General features: G+C 42.2%; 1 protein-coding gene across 3 annotated transcripts in view; it reads left to right on the top strand.

The window, feature by feature from the left end:
• The window catches only part of mrpl1 (mitochondrial ribosomal protein L1), a 77189-nt gene extending 51592 nt beyond the window's left edge, over nucleotides 1-25597 (top strand). For all 3 annotated transcript variants that reach the window (XM_070871105.1, XM_070871099.1, XM_070871100.1), the window contains 3 exons: nucleotides 271-371; nucleotides 21497-21578; nucleotides 25289-25597. In XM_070871105.1, the coding sequence (XP_070727206.1) occupies nucleotides 271-371; nucleotides 21497-21578; nucleotides 25289-25413 (308 nt within the window). In that variant the 3' untranslated portion in view covers nucleotides 25414-25597. The remainder of the gene's footprint in view (nucleotides 1-270; nucleotides 372-21496; nucleotides 21579-25288) is intronic.
• Nucleotides 25598-26042: the final 445 nt, after the last annotated feature.

Below are 26042 nucleotides of genomic sequence, written 5' to 3'. Positions count from 1 at the left end.
TTAAAAAACTGTTTTCGCTGGGCGTATACATGGATCATTTGAAGCACATGTACTATTCCAGGAGTGAAAAAAAAGTCTCTATATCAGAAGTAATGCACTGACATTCAGTCCATAGTAGTACTGTGTGGTATAATAAGTTTCTCCCATTGCAGCAAGTTTGACCTGTTTGCAATTTAGTTATTTTTTTTACCCACCCGTGTTGATCAAATGTAATTGTGCCACTGATTCTCTGAATTCTTATTCTGTGTATTTTATAATTTTGCTTCCCAGGTTCTGTTGGGCCTAATATTCCAGAAATGATAAAATTATTTAAAACTGGCCATGAATACCTGGTGGAGCGTGACTGTTATGTTCTATCTAAAGTCGGGACGGTAAGTTCAATTAGAACACAAGGACTGTTTTTACACATGGCATTTAAAATTGCTGACTGCAAAACCAATTATTTTAGTTTGTGAAGAAAATGATAATGACAAATGTAAAGCCTTACATGGCCATCAAGCTTGAGTTAATCTGAACAGAACCAGTTGCACCATTTACAACTTGTATAGATGCTACTGTACAGTGTTGCTTTTTAAAATTTTGTACAAATATAGTCAACACTAGATACGTGCAGAATCTGATGAACAATCATCTTGGTCCAATATTGTCACATTGCATAGATTGTGTGATATAAATTAGATTTCGATTCCTCGATCTCGAGGGACTGCCTATGATGATGATTATGAAAATTGTAACTGCATTTTGCCAGAAAATAAATAAAGTGTGACAGATTCCAGCTAACCTGATTCAGCATTAGCCACAAGTATCTATTTTTGGATCACAACTTACTGTATCTTAGGTGTTTTGATTTACTGTACATTTTAGTTTCGCAGTTTATACCTGCAGGATTGTGGAACAGGAATAGTTGAACCAAATAATATACCAAATTTTGGACTTGCATGCAGACAAAAGTTGCACTTTCAGTTTACTGATCTAAAATTCATCTCTAGTAAATTAATGTTTGCTTATTTAACCTTTAGCAAATGCAATTAGATACATGCGCATATGTGATATGTGAAATTGCATCAGCCAAAGGTTAAATCTCCATGCTCTCAACACACACATTTTAGACCTAACTATTCTGACAGTTGACTTTAAAAAAAAATTATGTCCTGTTTCTTTGCATTCATGTGAAATAAGTAGTATCTCAAAGATTGACCATCTATTGTTTAATATGTGTAAAAAGCTCATATAGAGGGAAATAATCTTGTAACTGTAGTTAAAAGCAGATCTTGAGCACTAGTAATTATACAGAGAAATGTTATAGTATCTGAAAACTACGAGATTTATGTATTGAAGGAGCTGCTGTATGGTATGGGTAACTTTATAAATTATGCCTCTCAGTGTATAATTGGAAGAAAATGTAATCAAATACAGATACTTGGATAGGAGCAACACGTTTATTAAAAAGTTTCGCGCCCCATTTCCCTAAATTCTTTCATCATCTTTGCTTTCAAAAGTAGCTTAAAATTCCTTCTCTTCAATCATGGTTCCTCCCCCCTTAAATATTCTATTTTACCTTTTGCCCTCCTGTTGTTAGTCCACCTCCCTGTAATCATGCTTTGAGGCATATTTCTGTATGCGAGGAGTGCTGTAGAAATGCAACATGTTGACTGCAGTATTTTATATTATTGGCAGCAATTCGTCACATTGTTACATTAATGAATTTCAGCCTCCATGGTGATGGTAATTATACGTGTGCAATAGCACTGTAGCCTTCATGCAGTAAGACATTTTGGCAGAAATTTATAAAACTTAGTGCACTAATGAGTGAATTGGATACTATTTTATCATACTACTGTCAATTAGTGAACAGCAGACCTGGCTTATTGGATCCATTCAGTAAAGTTGATAATGTAGAATGCTGTAATTTAAGAGGTGGACTGCAGACCCTTTGGATGCGTCACAATGTGGGGTCCAAGTTTTCTCTAAAGGTTCTGATTGTGCTGCTGTTTGTTGTTTCTGTAGGACACTAGCAGTTGTACTGACTGCCGTTGTTTTTTTGCTGAAAAGAGAGAGTGAGGGCAAATGAAAAGGAAGAGGATTCCTGCTGTGCAATTGAATGTTGGGACATTGGTTCAGCTGATGTGGATATTTAGCTACCGCCCAGTATAATGATTTGGAATGCTTGGCTCCAGCAGTTGCCAGCCTGTTTCTGCTCGGTGACCAAAGTCTGTTGGCAGGAATAAACCTAAGTGACTGTTACCAATCTTTCAGCGTCAGCAATGGCTCAGACTCCATTTAAAGATCAGAGTATCTAGACATAATTCTAATTTTCTTCCAACAGACAAACGGTGTTGTCCACAGCACCACCCACTTAGTAATTGAGAACATCGTGGCCATAAACCAAACAAAATTTGAGGTCAATAAATTACAAGTGCCCTTACACATTAGAAACTTTATTTAAAGAAAGACCTGGGGCTTCACTGGGGGAAAATGAATTAAATAAAGATTGTGACTGCTCTAGAGAAAATTAAATGATGATCGGTGGGCAGGGGGAAGAAGCAGCACCGACAACTGGCTTTTCCTTCTGGTTACCATAGGACTATGGAGAATGGCAGCAGCAAGAAACAGGTTCACGGTACTGTATGACCAACCAAGCCAGCCGGCTGGCTGGTGAGCAGCCAGCAGCAGCAGGCAAACTGACCCACCAGCCAGGGCAGCCATTTAACAAATGCTGGGGGTAGAGTGGCACAGCACTGGTGGTGATACTGCCCTTAAACTGAAGGGGCTGGCAAGTGGAGCCAGTCACAGGAACAGAACTCGTGTTGCTTGGCAAAAACAGGAGCAAGGGAAGCATGAAAACTGAAGATTTTTGTGGTGAGAATTGGGGCAGGTATAATGGGAAGGACTTTTGCACTGCTATGGCGCCACCCTGTGGTGAATGTTCAGTGCTGCACCAAGAATTGACCAAACGGGTTTGAGTTCAGTTGATCGATGGTCATAGGTGGCAAAACATTATGCTCACAACTCCATGAACATGGTAATCCCATTAGATTGTTGCGACCACTCACTGTGTGCAATATATAATAGATGGAATCCTCTGATTTTATTGAGTCAGAAAATGCTTTTAAAGAAAGACTTGCACTTTTATAGCACCTTTCATGACTACTGGATGTCTCATAAGAATCATAAGAAATAGGAGCAGGAGTAGGCCATTTGACTCCTCGAGCCTGCTCCGCCATTCAATAAGATCATGGCTGATCTGATCATGGACTCAGCTCCACTTCCCTGCCCTTTATTACCTTCTCAAGTCTCAAAGCGTTTTACAGCCAATGAAGTACTTTTGGAGAGTAGTCACTGTTGTAATGTTATATAACAGTTTTAGAAGAAGTTTTAGTCTAATTCAGTATCATTGTGCAATATTCAGGTAACATTTTTATCTATTTCAATTTGTAGAAGAGCTGCAATTTAACTAATAATCCTTAAGTCATTAGGATATAGATTAGTTACTCAGTAGGTTTCACTCCAATGATAGAATAATGTGATTGTAAGATTTACCTACAGGCTTTTAACCTATTGTTTCAGAAATTATAATTTCTTTTGGATGTCTCACAATGTGAATATATATTTAAAAATCAACTGAACTCTGAACCACTTGCTAAGACTTGTGACAGCTGCTTCCTCTTGCAGTAACTGTAGCAACTGCAGCATTCGAATGGCAGGAAGTCCTGTCTGGTTACAGCAATGGGAAATGTGCTTTGAATGATCCAGTTATATGCAATCAGTTTCTTGCCTTGGTTCCATTTAAATGGAAGTCCCAGAAGCTTGACACAATGGAAAGGGGACTGATTTGTTTTGTTATATTTGGGACTGTAGTTTGGCTGATTGTGGGGTTGTACGTTGTCGTGTGCCTTTTACTCCTGTATTCAATTTGCTGCAATGCACAAAATGAGGATCGCCATATGGAAAACCAGCCTCTGCCACCTGAGGAGCTTTCAGAAAGTGTGTGATATGGACCATGGACAGATTATATGGAGCCCATGTTTTGAAATGTTCATTGGAAAAAGAGAGGCACAGTGAGCACTGTACTCCTTCAGTAGCATACTGAAGAAATACGTTTGAGCACTACTGCACCGTGTTTTCTATTCTGAATTGAAAAGATGAGCTTGAAAAGACTTACTCAATGTGGGATTGTTATAACTCCATATAACAAGGACGTCACTCATGAGCCCTAGACTTAGGAATGATTTGTATGATGAGCTGGGAATATATTTGGATATCGCTTGTGAACTTTTGGTGCCTGGAAAAGATTACATTAACTTTATGCAAGTTTATCTGGTAGATTTTCTGGTTACATTGTTGGATATTGATTTCTAAGTGTATTTTATTTTACAGTGAATTCAAATTCAATATAAGTATCTTGTATATTTAATTCTGAAATCTATAAACATATTTGGGAAGTGTGCAATAATTTACATAGTTACATTTTTAATTTTTTCACAAAAAGAAAAATCTTTCCTTCCTACCTTTCTGAGAATATGTCCAATGTGAGAATATGTCCAATGTGAGAATATGTCCAATGTAACAATAATGAGCAATTCGACAATTTTAAGCATCACAAAAAAAGGTTGGAAATCTGTTCAAGATTAAAATTGACAGTTACTAATTCATTTTCATGGTTAACTTTAATGGGTAACTTTAATTTTCTCAGTAAATAAGTTGGAGATTACATTATTTCCCTCTTTTATTTTTGGTCATGCACTTGTATGTTAAATGTTTATGTTTGACCTCCACAATATAGAATGAACTGAATTAATAGTCCAAATACAGAACTGATGAAATGATCTGTATCATTCCATATATTTAGATATGCAAGATACAGCCACATTTTTGAGAGCTGATTTATTTTTTTTTAAAGTGTACTTTTGGGATCTTAGTAAAATATAGCAATGAATTTAAATATTTCATTTATATTCAATATAGATTTGTCTTTATAAAGCTAAATGGTAGGGTGCATCAGCTTTAATTTATTTAATTTTAATTGTGGAATAAAAACATTGTGGCATGACTAAGCCACTGTGAAATAATGTAACCGAAGCATACTGTCATGAATTGAATCATTTAGGTGTATGACAGACATTGTATTGAAATGCGGTTACTTTGCATTGACCAGGTGCATTAAATGCTTGCTAAGAAAAGCCAACAAGAAATGTTTGTTGCAAAGTGTGAGGTGCAGTACATGTATATCTACCTGGTAAAACTGCTAGTTTCTTTGCAAAGTATAAACCCCATTGATTTTATCGATGCACTGGTTCGTGCTGCTCTTTGATTTTAACTTTTGTTTTGTCTTTCAATGAACATTGTCTTCATTGAATGTGTATTGAGATTTACTTTAAAGTGTGAAGCCTGGTAATCCTTACAGAAATTCAGTAAATTAGTTTAATTCGCATAAAAAGGAAGCTGCAAATACTGGAGACTGAAGTAAAAATAGCATTTGCTGGAAATACATGGCAGAAACGTTCCCATTAAGCTGCATGGCCGCGCAGCGATCTGGAAGTTCTGCGCAGGCCGCTCACCAGCTTTTATATGGGAGAAAACACGCATGCGCGAAAATTTGAATGGGCTGCGTAGCCAGTTAAAGTACCCGGGCAACAAAAAAATAAGAGGGAACATTGCACAGCAGGTCCATCGACATCTGTAAAGAGAGAAGACTGATGAACATTTTGGGTGTTAACCCTTTGTCATAAATGATGAAGGGACAAATGTTAATCCATCTTTTCTCTTTACGGGTCCTGATTGACTTACTGTGTTTACATAATTTTCTGTTTTTCCTTAGGTTAATTAGTATACTTTTCAGAAAGAAGGTAGAAAAAATGGTTAGCAGGGTTTGTGTAATGTTGCATTTTCGATAATATTAATAGTGAAAATCTCAGTGAGCTCACTACTAAATTGTTTCAGTCTACTTGCATATTTCTGTAATAGTCATGAATAACATTATGAATTGGTTTTGAAAATGTACTTCTCTGCAGATAATACAGAATAAAAGTCTGGTATTTATTTTGCTCGCTTTCAATCATTGCTATTGTGCTTAAAGTGACCATAATATATGCTTTAAGATGATAATTGAGAAGGACATAAGTATGATGAAAACCAGGGTAATTGATTGGAGAAAAGCAGATTTTGAGGGTCTGAGATTAAAACTTGGGAAAATAAAATGGGCAACAATATTGGCAAACAGCGATGTAGAACAGCCATGGGAAACATTTAAAATGGTGTTCAATAGAGTGCAGGAAAAATATATTCCGCTAAAAGGAAAGAACAAACTAAATACTAATGAGACTCCATGGATGAATAAAGCCATAAGGGAACAATTGAGGGTAAGGAAAGAGGCATACATTAAGTACATGGGCCCAAATTTCCCCAGCCGCTTAGAGCAGCGTATTTTGATGTGGTGCGCCGACTTCCTGGGGGAAAAAAGCAGCAAAAATCTACCTTTGAATTTGGCCGCTCCCTCGTCATGCGGATCCATCGACGTCGCGCAGCAGAGCCTGGGGGGCGGAGCTTCGGCTGCACTTGCTCAGTGCAGCCGGCAGCGGGGCATTGCTTGGGCCCAGCGTGTTGTGTAGTGCCGGCATGCACCGTTTGAGCATGCACAATGGGCGGTTCAGTTTGCGCGCATGCGCAGTGTAACAGGAAGCTTGGCAATTGGCCAATTAAAGGAGAGCATCCCCAGGATAATTGGTTATGGAGCATATATAAAGGTGAGGTCTGAATATTGATTTTTGTGTGGTTGAGGGAGTGGAAAGGAGTGCTGGATAGGTGTAAGAGAGGTGTGAATGTGATCTTTGAACATTACCTGCGTTTGAGTCCAATAGACAAATGGCGCAAGAGCGTGCAAGACAAACCAAGAATTTCCTTCATGAGGAGGTGAAGAAATTAGTGACTGTAATTGAGGAGAAATGGCTGGAGCTGGCTATTAGCAAGAGTGGTTCGTCAAAGGTCTCACCCAAGGAAATGAGAAAAAGATGGAACCTCGTTGCAGAAGAATTCTCCGCTGGGGTCAACACCTCAAGATCTAGAAGCCAGTGCAAGAAGAAATGGCAGGACGTTGGTTAAGTAGTAAGTGCAAGTAATATCTTCATCTTTAAATTGAATTGCAGTTGGAAAATGTGAGCATCTGTATGTGACCCACCCATCAGAAGCACACCATGTCTGACAATTAATATTTTCATCTTTGCAGAAGAAATTGGCCCACAACAAGAGGGAGAGAACTAGAACAAGAGGAGGTCCGCCAAATCTGCACCAACTGATACCCCTGGAACAGAGGGTTGCTTCCTTGCTGACTCGCACCAGCAGAAAAAGAATCAGCTCTGCACAAGCTGGATCCACACGTGAGGGTGAGTCATTAAAATGCATAGTTGCCCTTCATATCAACCTGCTGACTGGCCTGCTACGCGTCAGACTACTCATGCCACCCATCCTGCCCCCTCCTGTGCTGCTAACCATTTGACTGTTGTGTTGTCTTTTGCAGAAGAAGACGACACTCCTCAAGATCCAGAGGATCCAGATAGAAACATAGAAAATAGGTGCAGGAGTAGGCCATTCGGCCCTTCGAGCCTGCACCACCATTTGATAAGATCATGGCTAATCATTCCCTCAGTACCCCTTTCCTGCTTTCTCTCCATACCCCTTGATCCCCTTAGCCTTAAGGGCCATATCTAACTCCCTCTTGAATATATCCAATGAACTGGCATCAACAACTCTCTGCGACAGGGAATTCCACAGGTTAACAACTCTCTGAGTGAAGAAGTTTCTCCTCATCTCAGTCCTAAATGGCCTACCCCTTATCCTAAGACTGTGTCCCCTGGTTCTGGACTTCCCCAACATCGGGAACAATCTACCCGCATTTAACCTGTCCCATCCCATCAGAATCTTGTATGTTTCTATGAGATCCCCTCTCATCCTTCTAAACTCCAATGTATAAAGGCCCAGTTGATCCAGTCTCTCCTCATATGTCAGTCCAGCCATCCCGGGAATCAGTCTGGTGAACCTTCGCTGCACTCCCTCAATAGCAAGAATGTCCTTCCTCAGATTAGGAGACCAAAACTGAACACAATATTCCAGGTGAGGCCTCACCAAGGCCCTGTACAACTGCAGTAAGACCTCCATGCTCCGATACTCAAATCCCCTAGCTATGAAGGCCAACATACCATTTGCCTTCTTTACCGCCTGCTGTACCTGTATGCCAACTTTCAATGACTGATGAACCATGACACCCAGGTCTCGTTGCACCTCCCCTTTTCCTAATCTGCCACCATTCAGATAATATTCTGTCTTCGTGTTTTTGCTCCCAAAGTGGGTAATCTCACATTTATCCACATTATACTGCATCTGCCATGCATTTGCCCACTCACCCAACCTGTCTAAGTCACCCTGCAGCCTCTTCGCGTCCTCCTCACAGCTCACACCGCCATCCAGTTTAGTGTCATCTACAAACTTGGAGATATTACACTCAATTCCTTCATCCAAATCATTGATGTATATTGTAAAGAGCTGGGGTCCCAGCACTGAGTCCTGCGGCACTCCACTAGTCACTGCCTGCCATTCCAAAAAGGACCCGTTTATCCGGACTCTCTGCTTCATGTCTGCCAACCAGTTCTCTATCCATGTCAGTATATTACCCCCAATACCATGCGCTTTGATTTTACACGCCAATCTCTTGTGTGGGACCTTGTCAAAAGCCTTTTGAAAGTCCAAATACACCACATCCACTGGTTCTCTCATGTTCACTCTACTAGTTACATCCTCAAAAAAATTCCAGAAGATTTGTCGAGCATGATTTCCCCTTCATTAATCCATGCTGACTTGGACCGATCCTGTCACTGCTTTCCATATGCGCTGCTATTTCATCCTTAATAATTGATTCCAACATTTTCCCCACCACTGATGTCAGGCTAACCGGTCTATAATTACCCGCTTTCTCTCTCCCTCCCTTTTTAAAAAGTGGTGTTACATTAGCTACCCTCCAGTCCATAGGAACTGATCCATCGATAGATGTTGGAAAATGATCACCAATACATCCACTACTTCTAGGGCCACTTCCTTAAGTACTCTGGGATGCAGACTATCAGGCCCCAGGGATTTATCGGCCTTCAATCCCATCAATTTCCCACCTAATAAAGATATCCTTCAGTTCCTCCTTCTCACTCGACCCTTGGTCCCCTAGTACTTCCGGAAGATTATTTGTATCTTCCTTCGTGAAGACAGAACCAAAGTAATTGTTCAATTGGTCTGTCATTTCTTTGTTCCCCATTATAAATTCACCTGAATCCTACTGCAAGGGACCTATGTTTGTCTTCACTAATCTTTTTCTCTTCACATATGTATAGAAGCTTTTGCAGTCAGTTTTTATGTTCCCAGCAAGCTTCTTCTTGTACTCTATTTTCCCCCTCTTAATTAAACCCTTTGTCCTCCTCTGCTGAATTCTAAATTTCTCCCAGTCCTCAGGTTTGCTGCTGTTTCTGGCCAATTTATATGCCTCTTCCTTGGATTTAACACTATCTTTATTTTCCATTGTTAGCCACGGTTGAGCCACCTTCCCAGTTTTATTTTTACTCCAGACAGGGATGTACAATTGCTGAATTTCATCCATGAGATCTTTAAATGTTTGCCATTGCCTATCCACCGTCAACCCTTTAAGTATCATTTGTCAGCCTATTCTAACCAATTCACGCCTCATACCATCGAAGTTACCGTTCCTTAAGGTCAGGACTCTAGTTACTGAATTAACTGTGTCACTCTCCATCCTAATAAAGAATTCTATCATGTTATGGTCACTCTTCCCCAAGCGGTCTCGCACAACAAGATTGCTAATTAGTCCTTTCTCATTACACATCACCCAGTCTAGGATGGCCTGCTCCCTGGTTGGTTCCTCGACATATTGTTCTAGAAAACCATCCCTAATACACTCCAGAAAATCCTCTTCCACCGCATTGCTACCAGTTTGGTTAGCCCAATCAATATGTAGATTAAAGTCACCCATGATAACTGCTGTACCTTTATTGCATGCGTGAGCACCAGACCAAGGCGGGTGAGGGGAGTAGGGGTCCATGGAAATGTGTGCTCAGGAAAATGCTCACTGTGATATGGATCAGGACATATCACAGGGCATCACACTGCCAGACCCCTCCATTAACTCCTCGGCAGCCTTCCATGGGTTCACACCTTCCGAGGTCGCAGGCCCGAGTGACGGTCAGGAAATGCATCTTGGGACACGCAGTTCCCCACCGTCCCAGCTTGCGCCTCACACTGGAGGGGTGCCACTAGGCAGACGCATGGCGAGGGGAAGGAGAAGCCGACCAGTCTCTCCTGAGAGGCAGCCCTCAGCAGAGGTTAATCAGATTGTTTCATTGGGTGAGGAGACCAATGCCCTCACAAGATCACTCGTGGCGGCCGTCAGTGGGGTGCGTGATGAGGTCGCGACACTGTCAGGTGAAATCTCTGCATTAAGACGGGAAGTCAGGGTGGGCATTCTAGAGGGTGTGCAGATGATGGCAGATGCCATGAGGGAGCTGGCTTCTGCAATAAGGGCACAAAGGCCGGAGACTCAAATGCCACTCCCACTTCCCTCCACGCACCAGCCACCGGTCAGACCCAAGCCGGCCCCCCAACCCCACCCCACCACCATCACCGACCCTATGAGGAAGTGCACTTTTCCCGAGATGTGGGTGAGGGATGGGTGCAGACTTTCTTTGCTATTGTTGTTGTTGTTGTTATCGTTGAAGTGCACTGTAAAATTTACAATAAAAGATCTTTTGCATCAAAAGTGAATCATCCTCCATTATGACCATGCAACATTTAGGGTCAACTGTAAATAGTAAAAATCCCTCACCCCTAAAGTCATGGGTGCCTGCTGCTCCTAGCCCTGGCAGGAGGGCTAGCCGGTGTGTTATGCTGTCGGCAAGGTAGGACTGCTCTATTTTCTGTAGCTGATTTATCTTTCATTTATTTGTGATGATGTTGTGCAGGTCTTTGGAATCCTCTAACTCACCTTCCCCGCCCCTATCTCTGGCTACCTGCGCTGATTTCTTGAATGTCGGTAAGGATTTTCTGTGCCTACAAAAGTGGCCACATACACTGGCCTAAATTAGTTTGGAGTAACTTTCAGCTGGCCAAATTTGCTTCTTTGGCCAGAAGAGGTGTAAGTGGCTTGTCACGCCCCCTTTTGGAGAGAACAAACTAAACTGGAAAAAAACCGAACTGACTTACATTGGAGCAAGTTAAATGGGGAAATTTGCAATTTTTAAGTTACTCCAAAAAAAGCTACTCACTCCAAAAATAAACGGGGCAACTCTTGGGGAAATTTGGGCCCATAGAGAGCTTGATGAGAGAGAATACAAAATTAGGAGAGAAGCCAAAAAAGCAATTAAACAATTAGGAAAGCAAAGAGGAACTATGAAATTAAATTATCAAGAAACATAAAACAAAATAATATATTTTACAGGCACATCAATAAAAAAGGAAGGTTGGGATGGGAATAGGATCATTAAGGGATAGACAGGATAATAACCACAGATAACGATAGAGATGGCAGAAATATTAAATCATTATTTTGCTTCGGTATTTACCAGGGAGATAGAACAAGTGGACATGACATTGGGGATTGAGATTAGTAATGAGATAAGTGCATTTAAAATAAAAAAGGGGATATATTAAATAAACTAATCAAACTCGGGGGAGGATAAAACCCCTGGTCTGGATGGATTGCATCCACGTATTTTAAAAGAATCTAGTAGATAGCAGAGGCATTACTACACATATTTAACAATTCATTAGAAAAAGGTGTTGAGCCAGATGTCTGGCGGATAGCTAACGTAATATCCATATTTAAGAAGGCGAATAGAACATGCCCAGGTAATTATAGACCAGTCAGCTTAACATCGGTGGTAGGAAAAATAATGGAATCCCTACTAAAGAAGAAAATAGAATAACATCTAGAAACCAAAAATATAATAATGAATAGTCAGCATGGATTTCAAAAGGGAAAGTCTTGCTTGACCAACCTTATTAAATAGTTTGAAGAGGTAACAGAGAAAGTAGACAGCAATAATGCAGTAGATGGAATTTATCTAGATTTTCAAAAGGCCGTCAATAAGGTACCCCATAATAGACTGATGAACAAGGTCAGAGAATGTGGAGTCAGGGGACAAGTAGACTGGATAGTTAGCTGGCTTCAAGACAAAAAGCAGAGAGTAGGAGTAAAGGGTAGCTAGTCACAGTGGCAAAAGGTGGTGTCCCACAAGGATCAGTGCTGAGACCACTGCTGTTCAAAATTTACATTCACGATTTAGACTTTGAAATCAAAAACACAATTTCTAAATTTACAGGTGACACCAAATTTGAGGGGGGGAGAGGGGAATTAGTTGATACCGAGGAGGATTGCAACAAATTACAGGAGGATATTAATAAACTTGCAGAATGGGCATATAATTGGTAGATAAAGTTCAACACAGATAAATGTGAGGTGTTACATTTTGGTAGGAAGAATAATGAGGTCACTTATTACTTGGAGGGTGAGAGTCTAGGTGGGTTAGAGGAAAAAAGGAATCTTGGGAGTGCAAATACACAAATCACTAAAAGTTGAGACACAGGTTAGCAACGCCATAAAAAAGCAAACCAAGCACTAGGGTTTATTTCTATAGGTATAGAATTGAAAAGTAGGGAATTATGCTTATCGTAGCTTATTTAGACCACACTTGGAGTACGGTGTACAGTTCTGGTCGCCATATTGTAGGATTTCTAAATCTCTGGCATTAAATTGACAGCAAGACCAATTCTTTTAAAACAATTTTGAATAAGTTTATTAAACATACACACATGCACGTAACCTATCAGACAAACAGCAGTCAAAGAATATCCTACTGATCTACTTAGTTACAACAGATATAATTATGTTACAATAATGAGTTACAGATTTATAAAGACGTATACAGTACTTTCCTCTGGCAAAGCACACGGCGTTGTTCATTGCTTCTGGTTCTGTGGAGGGAGGTTTCCTGCTTTGCCATGTGCTGAGAAGAAAAAAGAGAACTAGCAAGCTTTTGGCTTGACTTTTTATTCTCATATGGTTCATTGTCTTTTAGAAAGCCCCAGGATTGGGTCTTGGTTCTTAGGGCAGTTCCTTATTGGCTTTCCTCACACATGTGTATGTCTGGAGGACCGGTGCCATTCCTTGATTAGGTTAATTGCTATTAATTTCGATGGGTTTCAAAGCCATGCTTCCTTTGTCCCTTAAGCTCTGCCCAGCCAGAGAAGACATAAACTTGGGAGGTGTCCATTTTGTCACTTAAAACTGCAGCCTTTCCATATAATCTAGTCTTTCAATATTTATATATACACTGAATCAATTTTATCATTAATAAAGACTTTTATTCTTACAATATTATAAAAAGGATATGGGGGCACTGGAGAGGGTGCAGAGAAGATTTACAAGGATGATACCAGAAATGCGAGGGTATACATATCGGGAAAGGGTCAACAGGTTGGATCTCTTTTCTCTTGAAAAAAGAAGGCTGAGAGGGTGACCTAATAGAGGTCTTTAAAATTATGAAAGTTTTTGATAGAGTGGATACAGAGAGAATGTTTCCAGTTGTGGGGAAGAGCATAAATAGAGACCATCAATATAAGATAGTCACCAAGAAATCCAATAGGGAATTCAGGAGAAACTTCTTTACCCAAAGAATGGTGAGAATATGGAACTCGCTCCAACAGGGAGTGGTTGAAGCAAATCATATCAATGCATTTAGGGGAGGCTAGAAAGCATATGTGGGAGAAGGGAATGGAGAATTATGCTGATAGGTTTCGATGAGGAAAGACGGGATGAAGCTCAAGTGGAGCATAAATGTCGGCATGGACTGTTTCTGTGCCATACATCCAATGTAATCCTATGTAGAAACATAGAAAATAGGTGTAGGAGTAGGCCATTCACCCTTCGAGCCCGCACCACCATTCAATAAGACCATGGCTGATCTTTCCCTCAGTACCCATGTAAAGTGACAAACAACAGTTTACAAATACGTGAAATTGTACAGCTCTCCTGTGTAACGCCAGTTATTGTTCTGCTGCATTTTTATTAATAAATAGTACAAGGTGCTGCAACAGTTGATCAGGTTAAAACTGGAAGAAAATGTCATCCACACAAGGATCTAAATTTAGAAAATGGAAAAAAATACAACACTAGAGGTGCTTTTATTTAATCAGTTATCAGTTTTAGCAGTGTCCATTATAACAGTTGATAAATCAATGGAACAGGGCCTGTTCCTCTCACAGTATTGGCAGATAGCAGGTGTATAGTGGTGATATAACATGGTAAGTAAAATATAAGTCATTCACCAAATGCAGCAGTAGCTGCACTGTATAGGGGAGAGCAACTATTATGGGACACCCCATAATTAGTAGGAGATTACTCCATATTCAGAGTAAATAACTCTGAAATTCACTGTAAATTTTCAAATCCGTATTGCAATTCTGTCCTACTAAAACAACTATTCTGCATTATTGTAGAAACCCTTTTAAAAAGTACGATGGTGATGGGCCACAATTTTATGAATCATTCTATCCAAATGTTAACATTTAACTGGTTTTCTCCACATAACCCAACTCTCCTATTCTGAAGGCAGTAACTTATTCTGGGGTACGGTTCCAAAAGGGCTGTTTATTCTCAAATGTTACATTTGTGAAGTGTGAGCCTCTAGAGTGAATGTTGACAGATTATTCATCACTGGGAGGCATCACCACTGAGCTCATTCTTGTTTTCACATGATATCCTCACACATGCATTTCCAATAGGTGTTGCTGGATAGCGGAATGTTTTTGTGAATTATTTTGGGAGGGGGGGGGGTTTCCCTCCCAATGCCTCTCTCGGAACGCTCCCAGCCCCGCAAGTTAATTGGCGAGGTTCCTTTTTTTGCGCCACGAATGTCGTACACTGCCTCCCTTTGCGGGCCCAAATGACAAAACTTACTCCATTAAGCGCGAACGTTAATCGGGCGGTAAATTTCCCGTCCCGCCTCCGTTTTCGCCCCGAAAACGGCAAAGTAGAAAATCCAGCCCAATGTGTGTGAATAAGAGATTAGAATGAGCAAATATTGTAACATTTAAGATTCAATTGAGTGTGGTCCATCCATGCAGACCTTGAGAGAGAGAACTGCAAATCTGTCCTACCCTTTCCTGCTGTTTTGAGCTTCTTTCAAAGGTTAAATTTAAGTATGGGGACAATACTGACAATGTCATACCTTGTGCAAGCCTTCTGCATCATGGTGCTGCGTAGGAGACAATTGATTTGACTTCATCACATCAGGCCTTGTCCACCTCCGGTATATCTAGACAGGTGTTCGTACCTCCACCTGAGTGATGCAGACTGTGTCAGAAGGCTGCGTTTCCGCAAAGAAGTTGTAAGTGAGATCTGTGAGTTGGTCAAAGCAGACCTGCAACCTAGAAGCATCAGGAAGACTGCTTTGTCAGTTGATGTGAAGGTTACAGCTGCACTTTCATTCTATGCCTCCGGCTCGTTTCAAGCTACAACTGGGGATGTGTGCGCCATCTCTCAACATGCAACACATGTCTCCATTCGCCAGGTCACGGCTGCACTGTACACGCGTAGGAATGACTTCATAAAGTTCCCCATGACCGCCCAAGCAACCCATAGTAGGGCAGTGGGGTTCTCCAGGATTGCTGGCTTCCCAAAGGTACATCATCATCATAGGTGGTTCCTCGAACGCGGATGACTTGCTTCTGCAAGAGTTCACAGATGTTTCAATGAAGGACCCGATGTTCCAGTCCTGAACTCCAATTGAGGGGGTGGAAGATGCCTGTGCGTGGATTTTTTTTACCATCCATGTGGTGATCGTTGCACGTCAGCCACCACATGGGTCAGTTCACTGTTGCATTACATGCTGCATAACTTAGCCATCATGAGGCAGCAGCACCTTTATCCAGTGGCAAAGGTTGAACCAGGACGATTGGAGACCTCTGCTGCACATACCTAGTGCGCACATAAATCGCAGTGTGGGCAGGCCCGTGCTGCCCCTGGGCCCTCGGCTCTTCTGGGCCCTGTACCCTCATTCGCCGCATCTTCGCCTACAATGTTCCAGGGTCTGGCACTCCAGCTCTATTTATAGCTCCGACCTGCGATGGTGTTCTCACACAGGTCGGGGCTGCCCATCAAAGGTACAGGGCTGTATTGATTGTACCCACATCGCCTTGCGAGCACCTCTGGAGGATTTTGAGATGTACAGGAACAGAAAAGGCTTCCACTCCATTAATGTACAGCTCATGAGTGACGATATACATCATATCATGTCAATCGATGCAAGATACCCTGGGAGCACCCATGATGCATTCATCCTATGCGACAGTGTTATATCTGCCATGTTTCAACAGCAGCAGCCAGAAGGGCAGAGCTGGCTACTGGGAGACAAAGGGTACGGCCTCGCCACCTGGCTCATGACGCCCCTACACGTAACCTGGACGGAAGCTGACCGTGAATACATGTCGCACATTGCGACGCACAGCATCATAGAGAGGACCATTGGCATCTTTAAACAGCGTTTCCGATGCCTGGACCATTCCGCAGGCTACTTGCTGTACTCCCCTGAGATTGTCGGTCAGTTCACTGTTGTGTGTTGCATGCTACATAACTTAGCCATCGTGACGCAGCAGCACCTGGTAGTGGAAGACCCACCTGTGGTGAGAGTGGCTGATAATGAAGTGGAAGATGCAGATTACGAGCAGAAGAAGGAGGATGAAGAAGCCATGCAAGTGCCTGAGGCCAGAGCACGATGGCGGAGGAGGGTGGGCCATCGTTCCCCTTTAACGATTGCTCGAGCCTTGCGCCAGCAGCTCAACCATGAACGCTTTACTGATACCTGATGGCTCAGCGACAACTATTCCACATGCACCATGTTCTGTAATGTTGTGTTGTGTTAATGGAACATGATTCAGTTTTAATGTAAAATATATTTTATTCAAAAGTTTAACAGTTCTTTTGTACTTAACTTAAATAAAATTATTCTTGTAGCAAACATTACTTTACGATCACTCTCAGATCACTTACAAACTTTAAACTTGGAAATTTACATAACTTACAAAAAACTTTTAATTTGAGAACAGTTACAACAGCAAGGAAAGGCTGCACCCACCCATCTCTCCTTCACCTTTTTCCAAGACCGCCCACAGCACTTGGTCTTGGACATTCCACCACCCCTGCCCGCAGGCGGTGGCGCAGTGTTTCTGGGCTTGGTACCAAGCTTATTCTTTCTAACATCTCGGGTACTTGCACCTCTTGAGGGTGGGGGAGCATCAGCGGCAGTTGGCAAGTTGGAGGGCCCGGCTTTGGGCTTTTCAGAGGCTGGTGTTGGGATTGGAGTGGGAGTGACAGTTGATTCTGTCAATGGGCGCAGGGTCTGGGCGTGTTCCCTTATTGCAGCTGCGAACTCCAACATGCCGTCCCTCATGCGCCCTGACAGTGTCTCAACGACCTGCAACATTCCCTCCCTTATGTTGAGCAGAACTGTCTGAATTACCTGCAACATTCCCTCCTTCATGGTCAGTGACGTGGTTTGCACTACCCCTGACATTCCCTCCCTCATGGCCACCATTGCCTCACTGATGATCCCGGATATTGTTCCCATTTCTCGTGTCATTGCTGTTGCTTCTCCCGACAGTTCCGCTACCTCATCGCTCACCCCAGTGATGGCATCCAGGAGTGATCGGGTAAGGTCAATACTCTCCGCACTCGATGACATCATCTGAACCACATCTGTTAGATCCTGCACCTCAGGAGAGCACGGTTGAACTCTCCTTCCCCTCCTCCCCACGGGTGTGCCTTGCTGCACGCTACCACTAGGACCCGCAACCTCGAAAGGTGGGGCCCTGGGTGTGCCTTGCTGCACACTACCACTAGGACCCGCAACCTCGGAAGGTGGGGCCCTGGGTGTGCCTCGCTACACCACACTACTGGGACCCGCAACCTCAGAAGGTGGGGCCCTGGGTGTGCCTCGCTGCATCCCACCACTGGGACCGCAACCACGGAAGGTGTGAAACCATGGAATGTCCCACCAGCACTCAAACCACTAGTCACGGAAGGGGCTGTCACCTCCTCCAAAGTCAGTACAACAGTGAGAGCTTCATCCAACTCCATCCCCTCCCCCTCACCCCCATGTTCTTGGTCTGGAGGATTGGATTGGAAGATGTTCTCATCTTCAGGCTCATCCACGTCTGAATTTTCTTCTGCATCGTCAGGGTTGGCTTCCAGTTCAGCAAAATATAACAACAGTCAAATGGTTAGCAGCAGAGGAGGGGGCAGGATGGGTGGCATGAGTAGGCTCACACATCGCAGGCCAGGCAGCAGGCTGATTTGAAGGACCACAATGAATTTGCAGGACTTACCCTCTCCCTCGAGTGTGGGCCCAATTGTGCAGTCCAGGCAGGACCCATCAAAGCAGCGACCCTCTCTTCCAAGGGTGTCAGTGGATGCAGATTTGCCGGGTCTCCTCCTGTTCAAGTTCTTTCCCCTTTATTGTGTGCCACCTTCCTCTGCAAAGATGAAAACCTAACTTTTTAAAGAGAATGTCTTTCTGCTGGGTGGGACATATATAGCTGGTCACATTTACAATTGCAATTCTATTGAGTAAATGAAAATATTGCTTACACTAACTACTTAACCAAGGTCTTGTCACTTTTTACACTGGCCTCCAGATCTCATGGTGGTCACCGTTGCACAGTAATCTTCTGCAACTTGGTTCCAGTATTTCTTCATTTCTTTGGGTGAAACTTTTATGTAACCTCTGCTGGTGTCCAGCTCCTGCCATCTGTTCTCACTCACAGTAACTGGTGTCTCCACTTCTTCCTGTAAGAAATTCTTGGTCCTTGCACCGTGTTGTACTGCTGCAGCTCCGATTTTTCCAATGCTCTAACACAGCATTCAAAGTTCTCATACGCACAACTGGCTCTTTAAAAATGGCTGATTGCTAACTCGGAGCTGTACTGCACATGCACGTCCATTGCAACAACGTCAGAAACATAACTTTTTTTTCTCGCGCGTGCGCAGAAGGTGTGGTATCATTTTTCGGCGCAGACAGCAGGCTCCACCCCCCCCAAAGGCGACTGGATACGCTGCACGGCGCCAAATTCAAATTATACATCTGGGAAACTTTGGCAAATTATTTCTGCCACATTTCTGGCCTATAAAAACGGCCGTAACTCTGGCAATACACCAGAAAACGGGCTTGGGGAAAATTGAGCCCAATAAATGTGTTACAAAAAAAATATATTTTTATGATTTTTAAAAAAGTTTTATAATTATGGTTTAAAATAAACTTACCTTAGTGGGCAGGGTCTTTAACATAAAAATGTGCTTTTTTAATTTTATTTTTATATGCTTTAAAACTCTTACACTGGTAAAAGTAGGCTATGCACCTGCTTTTACCAGGCGCAAGAGTTTTAAGGACATTCGCTGGGCAAGAGATGGGCAAATAGCGCAATCTTGCCCATGCGAATGTCCTTGCTGCCGAGATGCATTGGATCTATCAAGCCAGAACTTGACAGATCGGAAAAGCCGATTTTCGGTGCATGCGCATTGCGCGCTGAAAACCGGCTTTTGCGATGCCTTCTGGGTACAGATCCAGGGAGGCCAGAATTTCAGTCCCATTATTAAGGATGTGGTAACAGGGCACTTGGAGAATAATAATAGGACTGGGCAGAGTCAACACAGATTTATGAAAGAGAAAATGTTTCCTCTGGCTGGGGAATCTAGAACACGGGGTCACTGTCTCCGAATAAGGCGTTGGCCATTTAGGACTGAGATGAGGAGAAATTTCTTCACTCAAATGGTTGTGAATCTTTTGGAATTCTCTGCCCCAGAGGGCTGTGGTTGCTCAGTCGTTGAATATATTCTAGACAGAGGTCGATAAATTTGGGTGAATCAAGGGATATGGGGATAGTATGGGAAGGTGGAGTTGAAATAGAAGATCAGCCATGTTGAATGGCAGAGCAGGCTCGAAGTGCCAAATGGCCTACTCCAGCTCTTATTTCTTGGCCCTGAAATTCCGGTCGGAGGCTTCTTTCGAACGAACGCCTCTGACCGGAGAATTTTTACGAATTTACCTGGTGGTCCCAGAGGGGCCTGGGATTCCAGTGGGGAGGCCTTCTCTTCCCGTGCTGTGGAGCACTCCTGTCCTCCAGCTTCCAACGCAGATGGTGCAGTCACATGTGACTGCACAACCAAACAGGTACAGTATTCCTCAGCATTCTCATTAATAGCAATGAGAACTCCGTATCTACGAGTTTTCATTGCTATTAATGAGAAAAAAAACACACTAAACATCATAATAAAAAATAAAAAACACACCTCACTTAATTAAAATGAATTGAAATTAAAGTTAATAAATGTCTTAGAAAAATATATATTCCAATTTTTAAAAAAGTTTTGTAATTCGGGTTAAAAATAAACTTATCTTTGTGGGCAGGGTTTTTAACATTAAAATATGTTTTTTAAATTTTATTTTTATATGTTTTAAAACTCTTACGCTGGTAAAAGTAGGCTATGCGCCTGCTTTTACCAGGCGCAAGAGTTTTAAGGACAAGAACTGGATAAATAACGCAATCTTGCCCATGCGAATGTCCTGGCTGTGGAGATATGGAGGATAAGTCAAGCCAGAGCTTGACAGATCGGAAAACCGGCTTTTACGATGCCTTCCCGGGGCCGTACACACTCCGTCCAGACCCAGGGAGGCCGGGATTTCTCCCCCCTTATGTTATTATGTTCTTTTTGCATGTTAGGACTTCAGTGTAATATAACATTTATTATATACTGTATTTTATGAAAATGGAGTGCAGAGCAAAAATGAAGGCAAGGGGGATCACTGAGCAGCAACATCAACAACTTATATAGCACCTCTTAATGTCGAAAATACCTCAAGACTCTTTACAGAGTGGGTACAAAAAATATCGATAAATGTACAGATGCCGAGCCATGATGGGAGAGATGACCAAATATTTGGTCGAGAGATGGGTTTTAAGGACTTTAAAGAGAAGTAGAGAGGTAGAGGGGTTGAGGAAGGGAGTCCCTACAGAGTAGGGCCAAGATGTTTGAAAGCTCCGCCACCGATGTAGGCTGTAGGGAGATTGTCGTGTACAAAAAGCCAGTGTCGGAAAACCAAAGAATGTGGCAGGGGATATAAGTTGCAAAGATTGGGTGGAACATGGCTGTGGAGGCGATTTGAAGACTAGGATGAAGTAGGCAGAATGATCGGAAGAAGCACTGAAGAAAATTAACGGTTGACTAGAATTGGCTGGAAAAGAAGGAAATGGACTGGGAAAAAGTTGATCAGCAGGTTCAGCAGTCAGGGGATGTGGGGCAGTAAATTCAGTAAGTTGCAGATGATTTCTGATTGTGTGTATTGTGATGTTCTCCTCAACTAGATAGATTCTTGTCAGCGACTCTATTATTTTTCAGCTGGATATGCCAAGGGAACACATTGCTGCTAATGTTGCCACAATCATCACGGATGTTTGTACACAAAGACCACTGAGTTTTGGTGAGTAATACTGTTACTCTGTTTAGAGTTTGTATATTATTTTTGTGTACATATCTGGAATCTTTTGGAGAAGTAAACTAAATATCCTCCACATTATGTATTTAGTCAAAATTATAGATTGTGGGAAGACTAATAAAATTCTGTACTTTTCATTCTTGGGGCTGTAGTTGGAATCTAGCCAGATTAAATGAGTTCAGGGAATCTCAGTCCAGTTCTTATTAAGTGCGGGGTTCACACCACAAATTGATAATTTACAGCCTATCTTCCTGAGTGAAACTACCAGGATGACAGATGTGGGGAAATGCATTCGGGTAATTTTCTGTGGTTGTACTGAAGATGCATCAAAGCAGATTAGGAAGAAATTTATCGTGCACTTTTAACATTTAACACATGTGACATGGGAGCACTCAATGCAGACTTTTGATTCCAAAGGTAGGAAACTGATCCATTCCCCAATTATGACATCCTCTCCTTGATGAGAGCATAAATTTAAAATATGTTTGTTGTATGTGTGTAATTTAAAAAAAATCAAATCAAGGCTCCTCCATTTAAGGCAGTTAAGAGACAGGAAGGACCCCGTTTGTGGTGAATTAGCTGGAGTGGCAATAGAAATGATACAATTGACATCAATGCTGGATTAGGGAGGGGAAAATTGACTTGAGTTTTCACTCCAGATTGCCAACTGGCAATCCTTGCTGAACAGACATGTCTGGGTGTTGCACACAGACAGGATCAGTTGCTTGCCACCAAGTGGTAGTGACTCTGGTGGGGTGGGGGGGTGGGGAGGTGGAAGGGGGGGGGGAGGTGGAAGGAGAAGAGTCTGTATTTAAAACCGTGACAAGTTTATATAGGCAATTTCCATTGTAAACTTGGACATAGGAATTTATTATGGGCAAATGCACAAAGCTGTAAGATCATAAAATTGTTACAGCACAGAAGAAGGCCATTTGGCCCATCGAACCCATGCCGGCTCTCTGCAAGAGCTCTTCAGCTACTCCCTTTCTCCATAGCGCTGCTTATCCAATTCCCTTTTAAAAGCCACGATTAAATCTGCCTCCACCACCCTTTCAGGCAGTGCATTCCAGATCCTAACCACTCGCTGCGTAAAAAAGTTTTTTCCTCATGTCGCCTTTGGACCTCCTGCCAATCACTTTAAATCTGTGTCCTCTGGTTCCTGACCCTTCCACCAATGGGAGCAGTTTCTCTCTACTTTGTCTAGACCCCTCATGATTTTGAACACCGCTATCAAATCTCCTTTCAATCTTCTCTGCTCTAAGGAGAACCACCCCACTTTCTCCAGTCTATCCACATAACTGAAGTCCCTCATCCCAGATCATTCCCGTAAATCTTTTCTGTGCCCTCTCTAAGGCTTTCACATCCTTCCTAAAGTACGGTGCTGAGAATTGGACGTAATACTCCATTTGTGGCCAAATCAGTATTTTCATAAAGGTTCATCATAACCTCCTTGCTTTTGTACTCTATGCCTCTGTTTATAAAGCCCAGGATCCCGTATGCTTTTTTAACCGATTTCTCAACCTGCCCTGCCACCTTCAACGATTTGTGCACACATACCCCCAGGTCTCTGTGTTCCTGCACCCACTTTAGAATTGTATCCCTTAGTTTATATTGCCTCTCCTCATTCTTCCTACCAAAATGCATCAATTTGCACTTTTCTGTGATAAACTTCATCTGCCACGTGTCCACCCATTCCACCAACCTGTCTATGTCCTCTTGAAGCCGATCCCTATCATCCTCGGTGTTCACTATACTTCCAGTCACCTGAAAACTTTGAAATAGTGCCCTGTACAAACACCTAAGTCCAAATCATGAATATATATCAAGAAAAGCAGTGGTCCTAGTACCGACCCCTGGGAAACACCGCTGTGTCCTCCAGTCCGAAAAACAACCATTCAGCACTACTCTCTGTTTCCTGTTACTTAGGCAACTTCGTATCCATGCTGCCACTGTCCCTTTTATTCCATGGGCTTCAACTTTGTTGGCAAGCCTGTTAGAAACATAGAAAATAGGTGCAGGAGTAGGCCATTCGGCCCTTCTAGCCTGCACCGCCATTCAATGAGTTCATGGCTGAACATTCAACTTCAGTACCCCATTCCTGCTTTCTCGCCATACCCCTTGATCCCCCTAGTAGTAAGGACCTCATCTAACTCCTTTTTGAATATATTTAGTGAATTGGCCTCAACAACTTTCTGTGGTAGAGAATTCCACAGGTTCACCACTCTCTGGGTGAAGAAGTTCCTCCGCATCTCGGTCCTAAATGGCTTACCCCTTATCCTTAGACTGTGACCTCTGGTTCTGGACTTCCCCAACATTGGGAACATTCTTCCTGCATCTAAACTGTCTAACCCCGTCAGAATTTTAAATGTTTCTATGAGGTCCCCTCTCATTCTTCTGAACTCCAGTGAATACAAGCGCAGTTGATCCAGTCTTTCTTGATAGGTCAGTCCCGCCATCCCGGGAATCAGTCTGGTGAACCTTCGCTGCACTCCCTCAATAGCAAGAATGTCCTTCCTCAGGTTAGGAGACCAAAACTGTACACAATATTCCAGGTGTGGCCTCACCAATGCCCTGTACAACTGTAGCAACACCTCCCTGCCCCTGTACTCAAATCCCCTTGCTATGAAGGCCAACATGCCATTTGCTTTCTTAACCGCCTGCTGCACCTGCATGCCAACCTTCAATGACTGATGTACCATGACACCCAGGTCTCTTTGCACCTCCCCTTTTCCTAATCTGTCACCATTCAGATAATAGTCTGTCTCTCTGTTTTTACCACCAAAGTGGATAACCTCACATTTATCCACATTATACTTCATCTGCCATGCATTTGCCCACTCACCTAACCTATCCAAGGCACTTTATCAAATGCCTTTTGGAAGTCCATGTACACCACATCAACCGCATTGCCCTCAACAACACTCTCTGTTGCCTCATCAAAAATTCAATCAAATTGGTTAAACACTATTTGCCTTTAACAAATCTGTGCTGACTTCCCTTAATTAATCCATACTTGTCCAAGTGACTCCCCATCACCAAAGTTAAGCTGACTGGCCTGTAGTTGCTGGGTTTATCCTTGCACCCTTTTTTGAACAAGGGTGTAATATTTGCAGTTCTCCAGTCCTCTGGCACCAGCCCATATCCAAGGATTGGAAGATTATGGCCAGTACTTCCACCTTTACTTCCCTCAGCATCCTAGGATGCATCCCATCTGGTCCTAGTGACTTATCTACTTTAAGTACAGCTTTCTAGTAACTTCTCTTTATCAATTTTTTTCTCATCCAATATCTCAGCTACCTCCTCTGGATGTTTAATATAATATTGGGGAGAAGAGTGGTAAGCTTACAGGCCAGAAGAAAGGGAATCCACATAATTCAAGACAAAACATGCTTTACAGGAATACACCTCCATAATTCCACTTTGTTTTTTTGATTACCAGTGATCAAATAACTCAATTTGAACAACAAGGCCTACTACAAAGCAGGATATTAAATCTGACAACTTTCAGATTATTCTTTCTACGCTAAGCCCTTTGAATTGCACAATTTAGAAAATATAATCATTTGAAATATGTAATTTTCTCTTTCTATATATCCTAGGTTTAGTTTTGTATTTCATGAAATCATTGATTTTTGTGTTGATTTTTAACACAACCAGTTTAAACTAGCAGATATTTTCTACTTTATTTTTTTCAGGGCCGTTTGTTGAACGAGCCATTATTTGCAGTGCAACTAGCGAGTCTTTGCTATTCAAAGTAGAACCTTTCCTTCCTCAAATAACAGAAGACAATGAAGAAGAGAATCAAAATGTCAATAATTAACTATTGTGCTATTAGGTACAGATGTACTGCTGACTGCTGTTTTGTGTCCATATGGCATATTGTGATGCAATAAACCTTGATTCATGTGAGATAAATATACAAGTTGAGTTTATCAGCACTGCTTAAACAGGGGTTGTGTTGACTGAAATCTAATCAAGTAAAAAACCAATGTGCATCCTGTTAATGTTCGTTTAAAAGGAATATTTGATGTTGCACAAATATAATCCTGCTCAGTGTTTAATCAGTCGGAACGATTGGATAAGATTTTTCTCAACATAGATTGTTACTATAAGCTTCTACAAGATTAACTTTTCACATGGTGTCTGCGAGAATGTGGATGTCTTCAATGTCCCATATAAACTCAATTTACTCCTTTGAAATACTATCATAATTAACAACTTTAAAAAAAAATTAAAGGCTGCCATTTTTGATCACTGCAAAGTAATTTCTCTTGGGGTTGAGTCCATGTGCTGTATAACTCTAGTATAGTGTCAAGGCAGGTTTAAAAGTGCTCATACCTGCTGGGCACTTTCAAAACTGAAGCAGAGTTTTTGGAGTGTGGATACTTCAGTTTACATTCTCAAAACATTTCAAATTGACCTGCTGAGAATGGAGCTCTGTGCAACCAT

The sequence above is a fragment of the Pristiophorus japonicus genome, chromosome 2 (assembly GCF_044704955.1).
Source record: "Pristiophorus japonicus isolate sPriJap1 chromosome 2, sPriJap1.hap1, whole genome shotgun sequence".
NCBI lineage: Eukaryota > Metazoa > Chordata > Chondrichthyes > Pristiophoridae > Pristiophorus > Pristiophorus japonicus.
This window is presented reverse-complemented; position numbering and strand designations above follow the sequence as displayed.